The sequence below is a fragment of the Cricetulus griseus genome, chromosome 4 (assembly GCF_003668045.3).
Source record: "Cricetulus griseus strain 17A/GY chromosome 4, alternate assembly CriGri-PICRH-1.0, whole genome shotgun sequence".
Lineage (NCBI taxonomy): Eukaryota > Metazoa > Chordata > Mammalia > Rodentia > Cricetidae > Cricetulus > Cricetulus griseus.
Window position 1 is genome coordinate 93,675,621 of NC_048597.1, and position 19,171 is coordinate 93,694,791.

Here is a 19,171-nt window from a genome sequence, read left to right on the forward strand (position 1 = left end):
CTAAGATCACATAACAATCCTGTTCTCTCGTACTGAGGCTGGTTGCACTGTGCGGCAGGGTCTGTGCTCTGGAGTGGTCCAGAAAGGAGTGATTGAGAAACCTTTGCCTAGAACTCTGATGAGTGATTCATGACACACTTGCTGTCTACCAGTAGTGACCGGAGGAGGGGGGACTTCTGTCCTCAGCACTTGGCTGGTCAACATTATTAAAACACTCTTTGGACATCCAAACTCTCTTCAGGGTTGAACCTAAGACATGCTTTCCCCTCATTCTCACCAGCATGAAGGCCATCTCTGTGGTCTTGAGGAGACTCTATCTAGGTTGTACCTGTTTGTGCAAGGGCAGGAGAAAGGGTGAGGGCATAGCTCAGAGCCTTGAGCATGGAAGGTAAGAGCTCTACCGCAGAGCTGAACCTCATGCTCTTAAGACTTGAAATCAGAGAGAGGTGACCAACCTTGGTACACTGAATATCTTTTTTTTAACCTTTGTTAATCTACTGTGTACATGTATGTAGGTGTGAACATCCACAGTCATGATGTTTTGGGATCAGAGGACAACCTGTAGCAGTCAGTTCTCTCCTTCCACCCTGTGGGTTCCAGGGATCAAATTCAGGACATCTGTCTTGGCAGTAAGCGCCTTTATGCACCGAGTCATCTCACCAGCTTACTGAACATATTTTGACATTTTCTGAAATACATTCTCATGTGGAAAGAAACAGATGACATTCCCACTAATAAACCTTCTGTAACAGGATTGCTTAAAATTAGATCCCCGGCCTCCTGCTCAAGGTCCAGTGGGTTTCTGAGGCAGGAGGCTTTGTGGCAGGCCTTGCACTGCTCAAAAATACTGATCTCTAAAAAAAAGTTTATTCCACTGTGTGTGTGTGTGTGTGTGTGTGTGTGAGAGAGAGAGAGAGAGAGAGAGAGAGAGAGAGAGAGGGAGAGAGAGAGAGAGAGAGAAAGAGAAAGAGAGAGAGGGAAGAGCGAGAGAGCATGCATGCATGTGTGTGTGTTTTGCTTTTGAGGGATTTCATGAAGCCCAGACTGGCCTCAAACTCACCATGTAGCTGAGGATAACCTTAAACTTCTGATCCTCCTACTTCCCCCTCCAAAGTGCTGAGATTACAGGTGTATACCTAACTTTAAATTTTAAAACAATGAGTTAATTTTTCTCCCTTGGATAGAAACTACAAGCCTCTTCATTGTAGCCCCTGGAGAACACTCCTGCCCCAAACCCCAACTTCTTCCCCATTACAGCTGGGTTATTTGAGGGTGAAGAAGTGAAAATGACCACCTGGAGGGAGAGTGAAAGAGAGAGGGGGAAGGAGGGATGGAGTGGGAGGGAGGGAAGGAGGGAGGGAAGGTGGGAGGGAGGGAGGGAGGGGAAGAGAAGCAAAGGGAAGGCTGTCTGTTACTCAGGAGAGCTGAACCACCCAGAAATAATTTCATGAAATTCAAGATTCAAGAAAATGTGGCTGATCTAGGCAGTGGTGGAGCCATAGGGAGTCTGAGATAGGAAGATCAAGAGAGTAGGGCTAGCCTGGGCTACACTTCTGAAGACTGTCTCAAATATCAATAATGGTAATAATGATAATCACCAAACTTATCCCATGAAGAGGCCACTGTCTCATCCTCATCCCATTAACAGTGTTGTCTCCACCAAACTCAAGGTCCCAATGCTGCCCACCAGCCGGGTGACTGCACCTCCTAGGAGAGGGGATTGTGTCAAAGTACTTCCTCGGATAGACCAAGTTAGCTGACTTGGAGTGAACTGTCACTACAACATCTTGACCAATGACCAGACTTAGAGTCTGTAGTGTCTGTCACCAACATTTTAATAAGAGATGATTGCACAACGCACATTCAGCTTCCTTTCGCTGTGTGCGTTGAGCAGTGGGGGGGTCAGTTTCCTCTGGCCTTTGATGGGGCCTGGCAGTTTCCTTCCTCCCCCAGCGTGTTTCCTCCCTGAATCTCGGGGAGAAGGCTTGTGTGTTCCGGCATCTGGGAGTGCACCTGGACTGCCTGCCGGAGACCTATATCCGGTTCTCCCTCCTGAGGCCAAGACAATGGCTTCCCCTCCCCTATGACATGAACTTTTCTGATCCTTGTGCCAGAACATCCTCCCAGGACCTGCCTCAGTAGGGCCAGTGCTGCTCTTGACAGAGGGGGCATGGGAGAGTGCAGAGGCTGACCCAGAAAGGACAACGGGCTCCTGGTCCCAAGACCTGCTTCACCCTGGAGATCCCTCAGCCCATGCAGCCATCTATACACAGCATAGTCCTGAAGCCTGAGGAGACATGGACTCGCCACTCAGCAGGGCTGAGGGGGAGCCGAAACAGAGGGCCCAGAAAGGCCTTCACTTTTTCAGCATAGTCTCTGGTTGAGTCTTCCCCTCAGCTAGGCTCCAGTCTCCAGTTTCCAGGTTGGGGAATGGGGTAACAGCTTTTGGAGGTGATTGCCTGGTGGGCACCTAGCTCTCCCCAGAGACATAGCCAGAGACAGTGACTCCAAAGGGAGGATGCCAGGTTGGGGCTGCTTGGCTCAAATTCAGGGGCATATTCATCTGCCAGTTTCTACCCAGCAGGCCCTGGAGAGACATCTAAAGGGGCCCAGCCAAGGAAGCAGTGGGCGTCTGTGGCTCCAGAAAAGCTGCTTGGGCCAGACACTAGTTCACCTTAATTCCAAAGAAAGCCTGAGGCCAGGGTGCAGAAAAAACCTACTGGACAAAAATGGCAGGTGTCACAGGGGTCTGGGCCTGGACTGTATCTTTGGAGATCTTTGGGCGGTGGTTCTCCAAGGGTGTGACTGGGTAACTATATGACACCTGCTCAGCTGGTCCTGAGCATCCTGGGACCCTCCCGCAGTAGCAGTATCCCCATGCAGATCCACAGTGATGTACAAACCTTCCCCCACCACAGAGAACCCCCTGGAGTGAATGCCACCCCACCTTCCCAGGGTGAGCAACCCTCGATGAACATGGCCAAACACAGTGAAGAAACAAAACCCTGTCAGTCCACATCACCCCGTTGGGTAAGTTCTTGACATAGGCAGTGACCATAAGTGTCCCAGCTGGGCTCTGCCAGCTGCCTAGGCTCTACAACCTCAAAGACCAGCTCAACCCCCAGGGGTTATTCCTGAGAGCCAGAGTTCGACCTGGGGACACCTTCACTGTTGGTCCCTCGACCAACCATCTCCTGGCCCCACTCCCTGTGGCTGGATTCCTGAAGTCCTCGGCCTTTGGTCTCTATGGGCAAAAAGCAGGAGGCCACGGCAGCCAGGAGGCAACATCCACTGTAGACAGCCAAGGTCAGGTACACAGAAGATTCCAGCATCACCTATCGAGGGAGATGGAGGTAGATAAGAACATCTCAGAGCCACAGGCAGGCCATATGACTGACAGCTAGCTGAGCATTTCACCCCATTTCACAGACAGGAGCACTGAGGCTCAAGAGGATAGACAAACTGCCAGGTATGGTGACACACATGCCTAATCCTAGCACTGAGAGGCTGGAGGATTGCTGGAGTTCAAGGCCAGCCTGGGCTACAGAATAAGACATATCTCAACAGGGCTGGAGAGATGGCTCAGAAGTTAAGAGTACTGGCTGCTCTTCCAGAGGACCTGAGTTCAATTCCCAGCATCCATATGGTGGCTCACAACCATCCCTTACGAAATCTGGTGCCCTCTTCTGGTGTACAGATATACATGGAAGCAGAATGTTGTATACATAATAAATAAGATCTTAAAAAAAAAAAAAAAAGACATCTCAACAAACAGCCTAAGGAGCATATTCAAGCTCATATAATGAGGATAGGGCTGAGATTTGAACTCAGACCAGTTAGGCTTAAGATTCTGAATGTTGGCCATGTGGCGGTGATGCACGCCTTTAATACCAGCACTTGGGAGGGTAGGGGCAAGAGAATCCTGCATCTACATTAGTCCTAGATATATAGTAAGACCCTGGATCAAAAACCAAAACCACCGCTGGGCAGTAGTGGCACACGCCTTTAGTCATCAGACTCGGTGGTAAGCATCTCACTGACCCAACTTATCTTTAATACAATCACATTTAATGATGTGATCTACTCCTTACAAAGGTGATGAAGACTAAAAAGCTGGCTATTTAGACATGGACAGGACTGTTTAGCGGACACAGAGTTACCAAGTTTGGTAACTCACTCAAATCATCCAATTCAGAAAAGGAAGACAGACATCGGGTATAAACCGGTGTCTGTTGTTTGTTCTTTGGGTCAATATCCCATTTTTTCCTTGGTCTTGAACTCTGCTCTCAAGCCCCCCTCCCACCTCAGCCTCCCCAAAGTGGCTGGGACTCCACCCAGTATATCCAAATCCTCTGGTACCCTCAGGGCTTGCTGCACTGGGAAGAGCTGAGTTTTATCCCAGGCTTGTCTGAGTCCCTGCCAATGACCTTGGGCCCTTTATCCTTCTGAGACTCTTCTTTCCTGGGGTGCGCTGCTACAAAATGCTGTCCAGTCTATAGTTACAGCTGGCTGCCTCATGGATCTGTATTTGGGGCAACACTTGCCTGAGCAATGAACGGAGTAATGAGGGCGCCCACTCTTGCCATGCCGCTGCAGGTGCCCAGGCCCAGTGCCCTCGTCGCCGTGGGGTACACCTGGAATGTCAGTGCATTAGCCAAATGTCGTGGGGAATACAGAAATACCTCACCACTCCCTACTCAGGACAGATGGAACTGACACCTGTGGGAAGCATGGGGGAACAGGCAAAGGAGGTAGGAGGTTCACCCAAGGCAGAGAGCATGAGGTGACCCTGGGCAGGAGCCCATTTACTGCGGGAGGGGTGTTTCACAATTGGATTTTCTAGTTAACCATGGTGGGGGTGGAGTGTATACAGAGTGCTTGCCTGGCATGGTGAGGCCCTGGGTTCCATCCCAGTACAGTGGGAAAATCTATGTAAACAGTTCAGTATGGAGATCTGGATACAGGATACACATGCATAATTGCTGATAATATATAAGTGTCTAACATATGGCTGGTGCTCAATATAAAATGAATAAAGGGATTAATTCTACAGTTCTGTTTTTCTCTGCTGGAGAGCTTCAAGAGTCCCATGCTGAAGTCAGCAATGGCTGCTCTCCTGCAGGCTCTATGTGTAAGGATTCAGACATTATGCTAGCCTGTCCCTGTCACCTGGCAGAATGCACTCAGGCAGTACTCTGGTCAGCCCAGGGTTCCATGACTATGACTATGTAGTCTGCATGAAGGTACAAAGGACCACTTTAAAAGAAAGACCTCCACCCACTTATGCTCTCTTTCCTGCTGCTCCTCTGAAGGGGCAGACGGGACTTTTCCTATCTCCCTCTTCTCTTCTGTCCTCTGTCTCTGTGTCTCCTTACCTTTTTTCTCTTTCCTTCCCTTTCTAATAAAACTCACTTAGGCTCTGTCTGCCTGTCATGTTTGTCCCTTACCCACCATGGAATCTGCCAAGGTCCCCACGCAATTTATTATAACACTGTGCTTATTTCAACCAAACCCCATTCACCTTCTGCTCCTCCTGAGCTAATGGAAGCAGGACACAGATGGGGTGCATCACACCCCAAGACACTTCTGCTTGTGCTGTTCTGAGTCATTTCATTCTGTTGGAAATGCTATTGGCCCTCTCACACCCATCTCTGGTTTTCCGCACTAGTTTTGTTTGTTTCTTTCTTATTTTGTTGTCTGAGTGTGTATTTGGATGTGTGTGTGTGTGTATGTGTGTGTGTGTGTGTGTGTGTGTGTGTGTGTGTGTGTGTGTGTGTGTGTGTGTGTGTGTGTATGTGTGCCCTTAGAGGCCAGGAGAGGGCATCAGAGCCCCTGGAGCTGGAGTTACAGGCAATTGTGGGTGCTGGGAACCAAACTCAGGTTCTCTGGAAGACCAATATATACTCTTAACCATTGAGCTATCTCTCCAGCTCTTAGTCTCGGTTTTCACAGGCTACACAGAAACCCACCACTTGGATGGGTTGTCACCTATTCATGGTCACCAACAGCAGCTGGCTGAGGTTAAGCTAGGCTTAGAGAATTTAAAAGCTTTTTTAAAAAACTGTTTCTTTTGTTGTTGTTTTTCTTTTTCTTTTCTTTTTTCAGTACTGGGGGTCAAATCCAGGGCCTTGAGCAAGAAAGGCAAACACTTTAGCATTGAGCTACCTGCCCAGCTTGCAAATACTGCAGAAGGTTGTCTCCAGGAAGGGAGAATGTGGGCCCTGCCCCATCTGCATTGGCTCTACACACTTAGGCAACCTCTGGAATTTTACACTGAGCTTGAAGCTTGTCTGAGCAGGAAAAAAAAAAAAAAAAAAGAGTAATTGCAAAGTAAGTGGAAGTAATGAGGGGACACTGGGGCCACCCAGACCCAAGAACAATTAATATTCTGGTCAGACAACACCCCCATGTCCCCACTCCACTCTCAGGCACCTCTCCTACCTCAGGCGTGTAAACATAGGCCGCTTGGAAGCCTCCAGAGATAAATGCTCTTGCAATGAAGAGTAACAGGGTGAGCATGTTTCTGGGGAGAAGCAAACAGCAGGTAAGGGTTTTATTCTGTCTCATTCTCTACCTTCTCAGGAAGGTAGCAAAGATGCTACCTTCTCAGGAAGAATTGACACCTGAATCAGCAAAGGTCCCCTGACCCAGCACATCCACACAGACGCACCTCTTAAGTTCTGTCACTAAACCTCTGCTCTTAGAGTACACTGTTTTCCACCCAGCACCCTCAGCTGACAGATGGGAACGCCTGTGGTACACCGCTGGGAGTGGGAGTGGGGAAAACAGTCTGAATGGTTGAAATCCTGGGGCGGAGGCTCAGTGACAGAATACTTGTTTAGCACATGTGAGGCCGTGGATCCTAGCAGAACCATGCTTGGCATCCTTAGGGCATTCCTCATCCTTTGATGACCCAGACTTCCAACCCTTCAAGGTCTAAGCCCCATCTCTCCCGCCCCTCCTGTGGTCCACTGATTCTTCAGCAGGATTAGTTTGAGGCCCCTCAGGGGTCATGTCTATATTCAGGGCTCTTAGGAATTAGAAAACAAGAGAAATGTATCTTCAGTAGGGTCTGTTTGAAACAAGGTCTATTTCCATCAAACACCACTTTAACACACACACAACTTCTGTGGCCACACTGCTCTTGTTTGGGGAGCTCATGGTGTGGAGGCTTGAATGAGAAAAGTCCCCTTAGGCTCTAGATTTGGATGCTCAGACATCGGGGGGTGGCATGTCAGATTATGGGTAAGCCACAGCCACGTGGCAAAACATAGATTAATAGAAATGGGTTAATAATTAAGACAGAGCTAGCCAATAATAAGCCCTAGCCATTGGCCAGCAGTTTATAAATTAATATAAGTCTTTGTGTGTTTATTTGGGGCAAAGCCACTGTGGGACAAGGCAGGACAGAAACCCCCATCTTCAGTGGCACTACTTGAAGGAGATTAGGAGGTGTAGCTGTGCTGGAGGAAGTATGTCTCTAGGAGTGGGGTTTGAGGTTTCAAATGCTCAAGCCAGACCCAGCATCTCTTTCTTTTCCTGATGCCTGCAGACCTTATGTAAAACTCTCAGCTCCTTCTCCAGCACCATGTCTGCCTGCATGCCACCATGCTTTCTACCATGATGACAATGGACTAAAGTCTGAACTGTTAGCCAGCTCCAATGACATGTTTTCCTTTATAAGAGTTGCCGAGGTCATGGTGTCTCTTCGTGGCAATAGAACAGTGACTGAGACACATGGGAACTCTAAACTTGAAATTCTTAGAAATAAAACTGAGGCACACACACACACACACACACACACACACACACACACACACACACACACACACATGCACGATCCCTTGCTGCCCTGTTGGAGGCTTTGACCTTGGGCTTTGACCTTGAGTCTGACCATCTGTCTGTCACGAAGTGCCATGAGCCTTAGTCCTGGTGAGGGGCTGGGGTTCTTCCTGATACCCACCTTCCAATGCAGATGAACAGCAGGAGGCTGCAGAGGGAGAAGATGACGAAACACAAGGCCATGGTCTTCTTGCGCCCCAGGCGGTCGATGACCCACAGAGTCACAAGGACGCCTGTCAGGAGAGCAGGGACATGGTAGGTAGCTTCTCAGTTGGTTCCTAATGACTCGCCCTATGTCATCTTCCACCCCTGAGAGTGGACCAGCCCCGCTGAACCCATAAGCTCTGGGTTTAGACCCAGTCCAGTTTTCAGACAGCACAGCAGACTCCATCCAGGCCAATGCCTGCTGAGTCTGTGTGAGAGTCAATGAAGCAGGGGACCTGGGAAGCCACTTCTAGGTCCCTGATCTGGTCACAGCAACCAGGAGACAAGTGTGCAATGTTCCAAGTCTCTAAGGGAAAGGGTGATGTGTTGTTAGAAGGAACGAGGCAACAAAACAGGCAGCACAGGAACCTGAAGGATGGCATCTGCCATAACCAGGCAGCAGAATGTCCAGGCTGGGACTCACACCTCGTTGGGTTCAAAGGACTCTTGTTTATTCTAACTTGCCATGTAACCAGGAGCCTGTCTTCCCTGTGCCTAATGCAATTGGGGGAAGACATTTTAGGTGAATGATAGAGTGGACAGGTGCTGGAGAGATGACTCAGAGGTTAAGAGCACTGGCTGCTCTTCCAGAGGTCCTGAGTTCAATCCCCAGCAACAACATGGTGGCTTACAACCATCTATAATGAGCTCTGGGTCCCTCATGCAGGCAGAATGGGACACAGTTCTGAGCTCTGCCAGCAATGGGACATTCAGTGTCTTAAGCAAATTTTTACAAATTTTTACAAGGCCTTGGGACAAGGGTGCAGGTTCAAGGTGGTGTTGTCTGTGGAGGTGACCCAGACAAACTCCAGTTGAAGATGGTGTACTGAAGACTCCACTTAGCCTTCCCTGAGCAGAATGAAATGGCTGAAAAATGGAAGGCTGTAGGAGCCAAAAGGATCATGGGCTACCTTTAGCCCCTTTAATAGCTGTTTAGCATTGATTCATCACTGGATTCGACATTGTCCTTTTCAGACGGGGGGAAAAAGGAGGAAGGGAGGGAGACAGATCACCTTTGCATGGTGTTCAGGTTTGGAAGTTTGATGGCCCCCACCACAACCAGGTCTTTTCCAGTGCATCCAGTGATTGGGGAGGGGGGATCTCCACAGCTCCCATCTCTGCGCAAGTCCTGAGCTGCTTTTCTGTTCTAGACTGTCATTTCAAGATTGTTTATACAACAAACAGCCTCAGAGGGTAAGGACACTATGCCCTCTGGAGCAATGGCAGAGGGATCTGGAAGCCAGTTATAAAGTTCGGGCTTCCTGAGCTTGTGGTTCCTCAGTGCTGTGGTTAGGACATGGTTTGAGTGTGTACCCCAAGGAATTATGTGTTGGGAGGTTGGCCCCAGTGTAGTGATGTCAAGAGGAAGGCCACTGTCTCTCTGGTTTCTTGTCTCTCCTTTCTTAGGCTCTCACTAATGGGCTACCACACCCTGGGAGGTTCTGGTCAGAGCCCAGCCAATGCTGGCACCCTGCCGGTTAGCTTCAGAACTGTGCACTAAATACACTTCTTTATAAAGGATGTAACCTCAGGTGCTTCATTATCACAACGGGGTAGAGATTCCCACATCTGCACAGCAGATCTTCTGCTTAGACCTTCCTAATCATGGTTGCAGAGTAGGGCAGTGAGCCCCAACATTAATATATGACCCTTGCTACTGGGCAGAGCTGCAGTAGGGTTCTTGTGACAGTGAGTGGCTGTTTGCAGCAATAGCCCAGGAGTCTTGCTCTTTAGACAGAATGCTTGAAACTAGGAAGCCTGACTTGTTAGCCTTCAAGTAGGGTCTGACTCTCAGGCCTCTCACCATTATTTGGAACATGTAGCAAAGGGCTGAAAAAAAAAAACTCAGGGCTTGCTGTTTGTTTTTTGTTTTGTTTTGTTTTTCTTTTAAATCCTAAACAGATGGTAGGCTTTCTCGCCCCAGTCTCACCTGGGAACTCAGACAGGGTGGTCCACAGTAAGTCCATGTAATCCTCCTTGCTCAGGTATTCACAGGCTAAGCTGCATTTGGCTTCCACTGCCTTTTTCCTGCTGGAGACTAAGGTGGGGAGAGAGGAGCAGGGATGGTCACACAGTCTTGTACCACAGCTTCCTGCACCCTAGCCCTCTGTTGTAGAAATGACTTTAACTATGTAAAGGTGTGTTACATTTGTTTATGCTGCATTTGTTTAATGGTGTAAAGATGTGTGACATTTATGTTTCATTTGTTTAACAATATAAAGATGTGTTACATTTGTTTAAGCTACATCTGTTTAATTATGTAACGATGTGTTGCATCTGTTTCACCTTGCTGCCCTAAGGCACCTGATTGGTCTAATAAAAAACTGAATGGCCAATAAGAGCTAGGAAGAAGAGAGATAAGCAGGCTGGTGGACAGAGAGAATAAGTAGGAGAAATCTAAGGCAACCAAAGAGCAAAAGGAAGAAAAGAGGAGAGAAGGAAGGAGAAAGAAAGGGAGATAGATGTTACCGGATTTCCTGCCCAGTTTCCAAAGCCACCTCAGAGCCCCAAATAAACACTTGGATGCTATATTAGTTATGAATACTGTTGGCTGGTGACTAGGGCTTCTTATTGGCTAGCTCTGTCTTAACTATTAACCCATAACTACTAATGTATTATATCTACATGGTCTTCTTTTACCAGAGAAGGAGTCCAGACCTGTTACTCCTCTTGTGTCCTACATCGTGGCTCCTCTACCTACGTTACCCAGAATCCTCCTCTGCTAGTCCCACCTATCTTGCTTCCCTATTGGCCAATAGTGCTTTATTAATCAACCAATAAGACAAACATATACAGAAGACATCCCCATCATCTCTTTGGGCTGCTACTCCCCAAAGCCACTCAGCCACTGTGTCTCCTACTGTTGGTGACAACTGGATCTTTGCTGGTTTACCCCAGCAAATAAAAGTATTTACACACACACACACACACACACACACACATACACACACACACACACACACACACACACACACACACACACACACCCAAGCACACAGGAATCTCTCATACAGGGCCTCTTTCCTGCTAGGCGTGGCAGAATTGTGTAGCTCTTGAAGCTTGAAACATTTTTCAAGTGGTTCTTGACAAAAAAAGTCCCCCAACCTCTGCCTCCTGACAGTGCTCAGATGTCCACTGTCTGAGGGCTGTCCCCTCTTCTCAGTCAGTACCAACCCCCCCAAAATCAGAGCTGCAGTTGGGATGCTTCTACAGAGCTTAGCTTCTCATTAACACCCCCAGTTACCACAGGGCTGTACCATCTAAGACTTGTAATGAATGAATAATTTAATGAATTGTGCTGGACAGATTGAACCCAGGGCCTCAGGGTTTGCTAAGGGCATAGTTTACCACTGGGGTCTCTTCTCAGCATCCAGTGTATGAAACTGTCACCCAAGATCCCTTAGGCTTTACTGCAAACCCTGAAAGAGCTTGATTCTTTTCCCCTCTGCCCTGAATTCAATGTCAGAATCCCACCGTTGCCTTCAGATAGAACCAACTAACAGGCTACACATCTGCACAGACACATTTCTCTTTATTTCTTTAATTTGTCTGGTGATTTCTGCTTCACAATACAATCCCCTGAGGAACTTTTAAACCTGACTAATACATGAGCCTCATCCATGCTGATTAAATTGGTCTGGAGGGGGTTTAAATGGTGCTGGCATTGTGTCAAAGTTCCCAGGTGGGGGTTGTGAATCAGTGGTAGAGTGCTTGCCTAGCATGCAGGAAGCCCTGAGTTCCATTCCGGTTGGGAAATCCCCTCCTATGGAATGGGTGGAGCTCCACCCCTGCTGACTTGTTCTCTCAGGAGAAGAACACATTAGCCACTGCCCAGGATCACAAACATAAAACTGGGCGCTGAGCTTTAGCCCTTTGGGGGGATTTGGAAAGACTGTTTTAGCTTTGTGCAGTCCTCGCCTTTAAGACCATTAGTGAAAAATGGATCAGGAGGCCTCAGGGCTGAGGCAGCCCAGTGCCTGGGGATGCTCTGTGGACAAGCTCCAATCAGAAGCTGCAGCTTTGGGAGGATTCCAGAGCACTCCAGCAGCTCATCGGTGAGGTATTCAGTCCTTTCCTTGTCACACTTGTGAGGCAGCTGTCCTCTGTGAGCTTCAGCTCCTGTACTAAATGGAGCCCCCAGGCTAAGGGACAGAATCTAAACCAGGAGACTCATGGAAACATAATACATTCGGTTTTTTAGTTTTTACCATGAGGTTTTCTCCAATTCTACAACTGTGTGTGTGTGTGTTTGTTTGGTTTTTTGTTTTGTTTTGAGGCAGGGTTCTCCGTGTAGCCGTGGCTGTCTTGGAACTCACTCTGTAGACCAGGCTGGCCTCGAACTCAGAGCTAGCTCCATCTGCATCTGCCTCCCGAGTGCTGGGATTAAAGGTGTGCACCACCATCACCCAGCTCTATAACTGCTCTTAAAAGCACGGTAGAAGCCTGGGTGTGATGGCACACACCTTTAATTCCAGCATTGGGAAGCAGAGGAAGTTTGAGGTCAGCCTGGTCTACACAGAGTTCCAGGCTTAGACTTTATCTAAAAACATAAAAGCCCACCAGGGAACTAGGCATGGTGGTACATTCCTGTAATTCAACATTTATCTAAGAGTGGGGATGCATGCCTAGAATCCCAGCACTTAGGAGGCTGAGGCCAGCTTCTGCCTTAAAAAAACAAACCAAAACAAAAACAGATCTTCATTTCATTTATTTAGTTAGTTATTTTGGTGGTGGGGAATGAACCCAGGATGTTACATGTGCTAAGTGGAAGTGCCCCTTGGCTCTTGATATGTGTTCCCCTCAGGTCTTTGGGCAGAGGTGAAATCTCCCCTTACATCCCCTCAGCAGAGTGCAAACAGACTGTTCTTTCCTCAAGTGAGACTGATCAGCGATACCTCAGTTTATCAGTAAATGCTGCCAACTTCAGAGCCCGACCCCTGACTTGGGGTGGAACTGGGCACATGTCATCTCTGTCATCACAAAGTTGCTCAGAGTTTTGGGAATTAGGAATTTATGACACAGCAATGACAGCAACACCTCACAGGGGAGAGAGTGTGACTGTGTTCACGGTGTGTGTGTGTGTGTGTGTGTGTGTGTGTGTGTGTGTGTGTGTGTGAAGTGATACTCACTGCTGCAGATATCTCCCGCCTGGAAGAGTTCCGTGGTGAGCAGAACCAAGCCGTAATAAGAAAAGGCATTGGAAAACCTGTGAGGGGAAGCCAGGATGGAGACATCAGAGAGGTGCAAGGCTCCTCCCAGCCCCAGGGGATCTATTCCCTCACCAGTCTTTACAAGGTCTTGGAGCTTTTCAGGGACCCTGAGTGGGAAGATGGCTGATGTGACCACCATGATGGGACAGAGGGACATGATCCTGTGTTCTTGGAAGGATCAAGATGGACTGTGTGACATCCCAAGATGGACAGCATGGCATTCCCTCTGGCATCTAAGGGGCTTCTGGGCTAATGGGGGCGGGGAGGAACATGATTTTTAGAATTTCGCAGTGCAATGACACTTCTTTCCTCCTGCGTGGACCTGGAATTTGCATTCAGAATATACAGAACTAGAATATTCATAAACAGCCATGTGTGGACTCAGACTCAACCAGAGGCTGAGGGTTAGCTTCCCAGGTTACAACGAGGTTTGCAAACAGTGTCTCCTATGGTTCAGTCAGCCTGACTAAAGCAGGCTGATGTGATTGGTTAAAATGCCATTTCCTTTGTCCTCTAGATCTATTTCTTTAGACCATCCTGTGTTCTTGACCACTGATTTCAAGCATAACATTCCTGTAATATGTTACATGCAACTGTCTGAGACAGAGGGTGGGGAGGAAATTCTCACGTGGCTCACGGATGGCTAGTGATGCCAAAAGACTTCTTCCATCATAGCTCTACTGACTAACTGCTGCCCTGACAAGTGCCTTCTTGCCTGCCCAGTCTCATTTTGTCAAATCCTAGGAATGACCCCCTCCCTAGTGCCACAGGATATAAATCAACAAACGTGACATTGAATCAACATGGAGGAAACATAATCCGAAATTGCCAGAAACAAACAAACAAAATGCCATGGTGAAGATTCTCCTAGGCTGATAGAATGAATATGGAGAGTTGGAACATTGCAGACTCAGAGCCAAAATTCTCTTGGGCTATCTTAATAGCCATGTATTTGCCCCACCATCTCCCTCTAACCTTTCAACTATGGAGTAAAATGGATGGAATGTATTAACCGCTCGCTTCCACCAAATAAATAAATATTCACAAGCAAAAAAAAAAAAAGGAAAAAAATTAAGAATGATCAGGTTGTGGTAACTGAGACTAGCAAGCGGAGTCATTTGGCAAATGTCTTGTTTTACGGCTTCCTTGTTTCTGTGACTATAGCTCTTTATTTAACCACTTCCACATGGGGACACATCAAAATCACTTCCGAACAAACTTTGTTCTCTTTGAGGTAAGAACTGAGTTTGACATTGACAGGATTAAAATTAGCCTCTCACAAATTGCTTTAGGGATTCAAAATCAATCCAAGTAAATTACAGATTCTTTGAAAATTATTTAATTTTTCCTTTGGAATTACAGATCCTTAAAGGAAGGTATCTCGGTTCTGTCCAACCTCCCTTTCTAAAAATCCTATGGGCGCCACTTTGAAACCTGCACACAGCAGGTGCTAATAAGTGCTTGGAGAATTGATTCAGCTCTTAGGAACTCGGAGGCAGAACTCAAGCCTGGCTCTGTGCTAACAAGCCTTTCTTCCCTCTTCCCTGTAATTGACCATGCTGGGAACACCTCTCTCATAATCAATGTGAAAAGGTGAAAAGGAAGCTTGGAACCAGCTTAAAAATAGAACACAAATCCTCCAGCCACACGGTGCCTTGCACTGGCGCTGATGCACTCGAGATCTGGAAATGAAAGAAGAATGGCTGCAATTGGACTTCTACAAAGAGGAAAATAATTACTCTCCAAATTTGCCTCCCTTCTGGTCTCCTCCCACGGCTGTCACTTAGGAAAAATTAAACTGGGCAGGAACTGGGCGGCAGGTGGGGGGGGGAGTTCCCATGAATGGCTGTGTTGCCCACGTCTTGGTTTTCAAAGGATACCACAGGTGGTAGCTGAGGCAACAGGTACAGAGAGGGGGGCCCTGGCCAATGTAAACAGTGGCCTCCTGGAGGAAGGTCCTTTGGAAGTTTTCTTTCAGTTCCTTGAGTTGCATCAACCTCATCATGTGCTCTTGACTCCTGAGCATCTGCCCTTACTCCAGTTGCCCTGTCTCTCCAGTACACAGTGAGCTCAGCGCCTGGGCACACCAGCTGCCCTGTCTCTAGTACATGGGCTCAGCGCCTGGGCACACCAGCTGTACAGTCACTTTACTGTATCCACCTTGAGAGCATCATTATTGATAGCTTGCAACTCAAACATTTTCTTAAAGAGCAGAAATAGAAATGTCTCCTTTTTAAAAAAGATTTATTTATTATGTATAGTGTTCTGTCTGCATGTATGCCTGCACGCCAGAAGAGGGCACCAGATCTCATTACAGATGGTTGTGAGCCATCATGAGGTTTCTGGGAATTGAACTCTAGACCTCTGGAAGGGCAGCCAGTGCTCTAAACTTCTGAGCCATATCTCTAGCCCTAAAAAATGTTTCCTTTAATAGCTACTTATCTGAGTAACTCCACAACAAGTTCAAAGTGAACAGCCCACATGGTCCTTGGTGCAGATGGGGTCAGGAGTGTGATGTTAACAGCAAACTTGGTGGCCAGCCTGTAATCCCAGCACCCCAGAGGCAGAGACACCATATCTCTATATCAAGCTGTCAAGCTTCAAGTGAGAGACCCTGCCTTGATTTACAAGGTTGAGAAAGACTGTGGCAGATGCCTGATGTCATCTTTGGGTGTCCCATGCATACATATGCATATACATATGTTCAAACACTCACATACACACAGACACACAGACACACACACACACACACACACACATAAATTTCAAGACCCAGCTATGTGCAGTGGGAGGGGCTCACAGTGGGCAGCCAGCAACTCTTACCATATAAACCACAGCAGCAGCGTTGTCCAGCGAAAGTGGGGTGTGAAAAGGTCCCTCATTTTGCCTCGGTCTTCCTGTTTCAAGACAAGGATGTGTGGGTTATTGGCTAGCTCCCAGTGCATATGGACCTTGTCTAGGGGCCTGATAGACACACATACATACATACACACACACCACACACACACACACACACACACACACACACACACACACACACAGACACACACACACACACACACACACACACACACACACACTGCTAGTGGCATAGCCAGGGTAGAGGATTCATCCCATTCCTTCCTGCTGAATCCCTGATAGGCTAGAGTCTTCATTACAACAGGCCAGAACCATGTGTGCTTCCAACATGGGGCAGGAGGCAGACCCCTGAGGTGGTCACTGTCAGGCCCGGCGTCTGTTTCAGTGCAAGGGGTATAAAATCATTCCACACACACATACAGTCAGTTCCTGGTCAGGGGCATCACAGTACATGTGCTGAGAGCCAGCTCAACACAGGCCAATTTGCCTGAAGACTGACTATCTAAATGACCCATTTGTCAATTCCACAAAAATTTAAAGAATTTACTAGCATTAATTTTCTTTTTCAAATCTTTGCTTAACAATATGCTTTTTAAGCTGGGCGTTGGTGGTGCATGCCTTTAATCCCAGCACTTGGGAGGCAGAGGCAGGCGGATCTCTGTGAGTTCGAGACCAGCCTGGTCTACAAGAGCTAGTTCCAGGACAGCCTCCAAAGCCACAGGGAAACCCTGTCTCGAAAAACCAAAAAAGTTGAGCTGGGGGCAAAACAGAAGCAGAAGCGGTTATGAAACGCACTGGCTGGCAGAATGTCTCCCTAATCACTGCTGCCTAAATTCTCCAGCAGTAGCTTAGAATTTGGCAGACTACCAGTTCCCTTTACCAGTTGCATATCAGCTTTCCAGTCCATGTACATAGACAAACACAGTCCATGTACATGCACAAACAGAAATGCAGGGCCACACCGGGTATCTGCACTCACTCACACATGTGCCCACACACAAATGCCAGCCTCTGCAATCGCTTCCTTGCATGTAGGCACTCACCTGTCTGGAGATGATAAGCTTCCCCAGAGGCATGGGGGCTCCATTTTCTGTTGCTATCCGCTTTAAAGTGGCAATCGCCTTTTCCTGGTTCCCGGACAGCACATCATACCTAGCACTCTCTGGCAGCCACTGAGGGAACAGGAGACCCAGGTGTGTCTGGTTAGTGTAGAACAGAGCACTCTTTCCAGGCCACCTGCTCTCATCTGTGTGGGGGGCCTTTGAAAGTTGGGTCTTTGGAATCAGAGACCTGGCTGTAAATGCTGGTTCCTGTGCAGTGCCATCACTTCCCTGTGCCTCTGCGGCTTCCCTCCTATCTTCAGGTGTTTAGAGGACTAAACAAGATAACAGAAGTGGAGAGCTTGGAGAAGAGCTGGTGTGAGTTCACGTAACTGTCATCACTGTCATGGTTGCTTTTAGAGTTTGGGGGAGAAGTAAATAGTGATCTCCATCAAAAAAAAAAAATCCCCCCTCAATTCTTGAGAAACTCTGCCTCCTTGTGCTTAGCATCATTTGTAAACTAAGTCTTTCTTAGAGAGAGAAATCAGAAACTTTTAAGCCCAATGGAGTCCCAGCTCCAGGTGCAGAGGCAAGTGATTTCCTGTGAGGGGAAGTAGTGGGTTTGTAGAACCATTGACTTAGAGAAACCGTGAGACTGGGACTCAGCGATTCAAAGAAGGCCTGACGTTTGGAAAATCAGCCAGCCTCTGGAATTCAGTTTCCTCCTTAGTAAAATGAGGACGTAGGAGAGTTTGTCAATGTCCACCAAAATCCCCAACAATGTGTGTAATTCTCCATAGAAAAAATTGCCTGGCCGTGAACTACATTTCCCAGCTTCCCTTGCAACTAGGTGAGCCTGCATGGCTAGCAATCACCAATGTTAGCAGACATTAAACAAGCAAGGGTATGAGTCTCCACTTTGCTCCCAGCCCCTTGCCCACAACCCCCAACTAGGACTTCGGTGTTCTAGGGGATGGCTGAACTACAGGCTGCAAAAACAAAACTAAACAAAAATAACAAAACTTGGGCTGAGATCCCCCAAGGGAACCAGAATACTCTTTCTAAACTGTTCAGCTGCAAAAAAGCATTCTCCTTCTCCTGCATTGAGCTACTGAATTGGTGGCTTTGTCACAAGAACAGATGTCAACCTAACATGGGCTTCATTATAGCCTTTTCCACATGGTTATGGGGAGAAAGAGGAGTAAATTCGTGCAAGCCACCTAGCACACAGGTTCCCTCACAGCCTCTCTCTCTCTGTCTCTCGTGTGTGTGTGTGTGTGTGTGTGTGTGTGTGTGTGTGTGTGTGTTGAGACAGGGCTTCTCTGTGTAAAAGCCCTGGCTGTCCTGGAACTTGCTCTGCAGTCCTCAGATACTGAGAAAGACCCACCTTTTCTCCCTCCCCAGAAGTAAAGGCATGAGCCACTATGCCCAGCTATTAAATAATAGTTTTAAGAGATTAAGCTTTGAGCCCGGTGTTGGTGACACATGCCTTTAGTCCCAGCACTCGGGAGGCAGAGGCAGGCAGATCTCTGTGAGTTTGAGGCCAGTCTGGTCTACAGAGCGAGTGCCAGGATAGGCTCCAAAGCTACATAGAGAAACCCTGTGTCGAAAAACAAAAGAGAGAGATTAAGCTTTGGTGCTGTCTACCACTCACTTCCCACTAAAATATAATGTCCCCCAGACCGGCAAGGAGATGGCTTTAAACAATACGTACGAAACACAGAACAGCAAAGAGGAGCAGTGGGGCAGCGGAGAGCATGAGCAGCCAGCGCCAGCCCAGGCTGGGCATCACGAACACAGCCAGGAGAACTTCGAACACTGTCCCGATGGCCCAGAAGACCTGGCACGGGAGAGTAAGAGTCAGTGGTGGGGTAGTGTGGCCCACGAAGTGTCAATGGTGGGGTACTGTGGATGACAGTGGAAGATCAGAACCCTCTCCTTTCCACATGGCACAATCTGCTGTGGTCCTTCCAGCACTGTGCACCACAGTGGAGGTGGAAAGGGCCAGTGTTCTGT

The 19,171-nt window shown here is 47.9% G+C and overlaps 1 protein-coding gene across 1 annotated transcript in view; it reads right to left on the reverse strand.

Annotated features, from left to right (window-relative positions):
* Positions 1–3,128: 3,128 nt before the first annotated feature.
* Svop (SV2 related protein) overlaps positions 3,129–19,171 on the reverse strand; it is a 62,012-nt gene continuing 45,969 nt past the window's right edge. Inside the window, exons 8-16 of the mRNA XM_027415975.2 lie at positions 18,870–18,995; positions 17,159–17,287; positions 16,080–16,153; positions 13,176–13,252; positions 9,977–10,084; positions 7,964–8,075; positions 6,442–6,523; positions 4,545–4,634; positions 3,129–3,335 (exon numbers count right to left, since the gene is read on the reverse strand). Coding sequence (XP_027271776.1) covers positions 3,129–3,335; positions 4,545–4,634; positions 6,442–6,523; positions 7,964–8,075; positions 9,977–10,084; positions 13,176–13,252; positions 16,080–16,153; positions 17,159–17,287; positions 18,870–18,995 — 1,005 coding nt within the window. The remainder of the gene's footprint in view (positions 3,336–4,544; positions 4,635–6,441; positions 6,524–7,963; positions 8,076–9,976; positions 10,085–13,175; positions 13,253–16,079; positions 16,154–17,158; positions 17,288–18,869; positions 18,996–19,171) is intronic.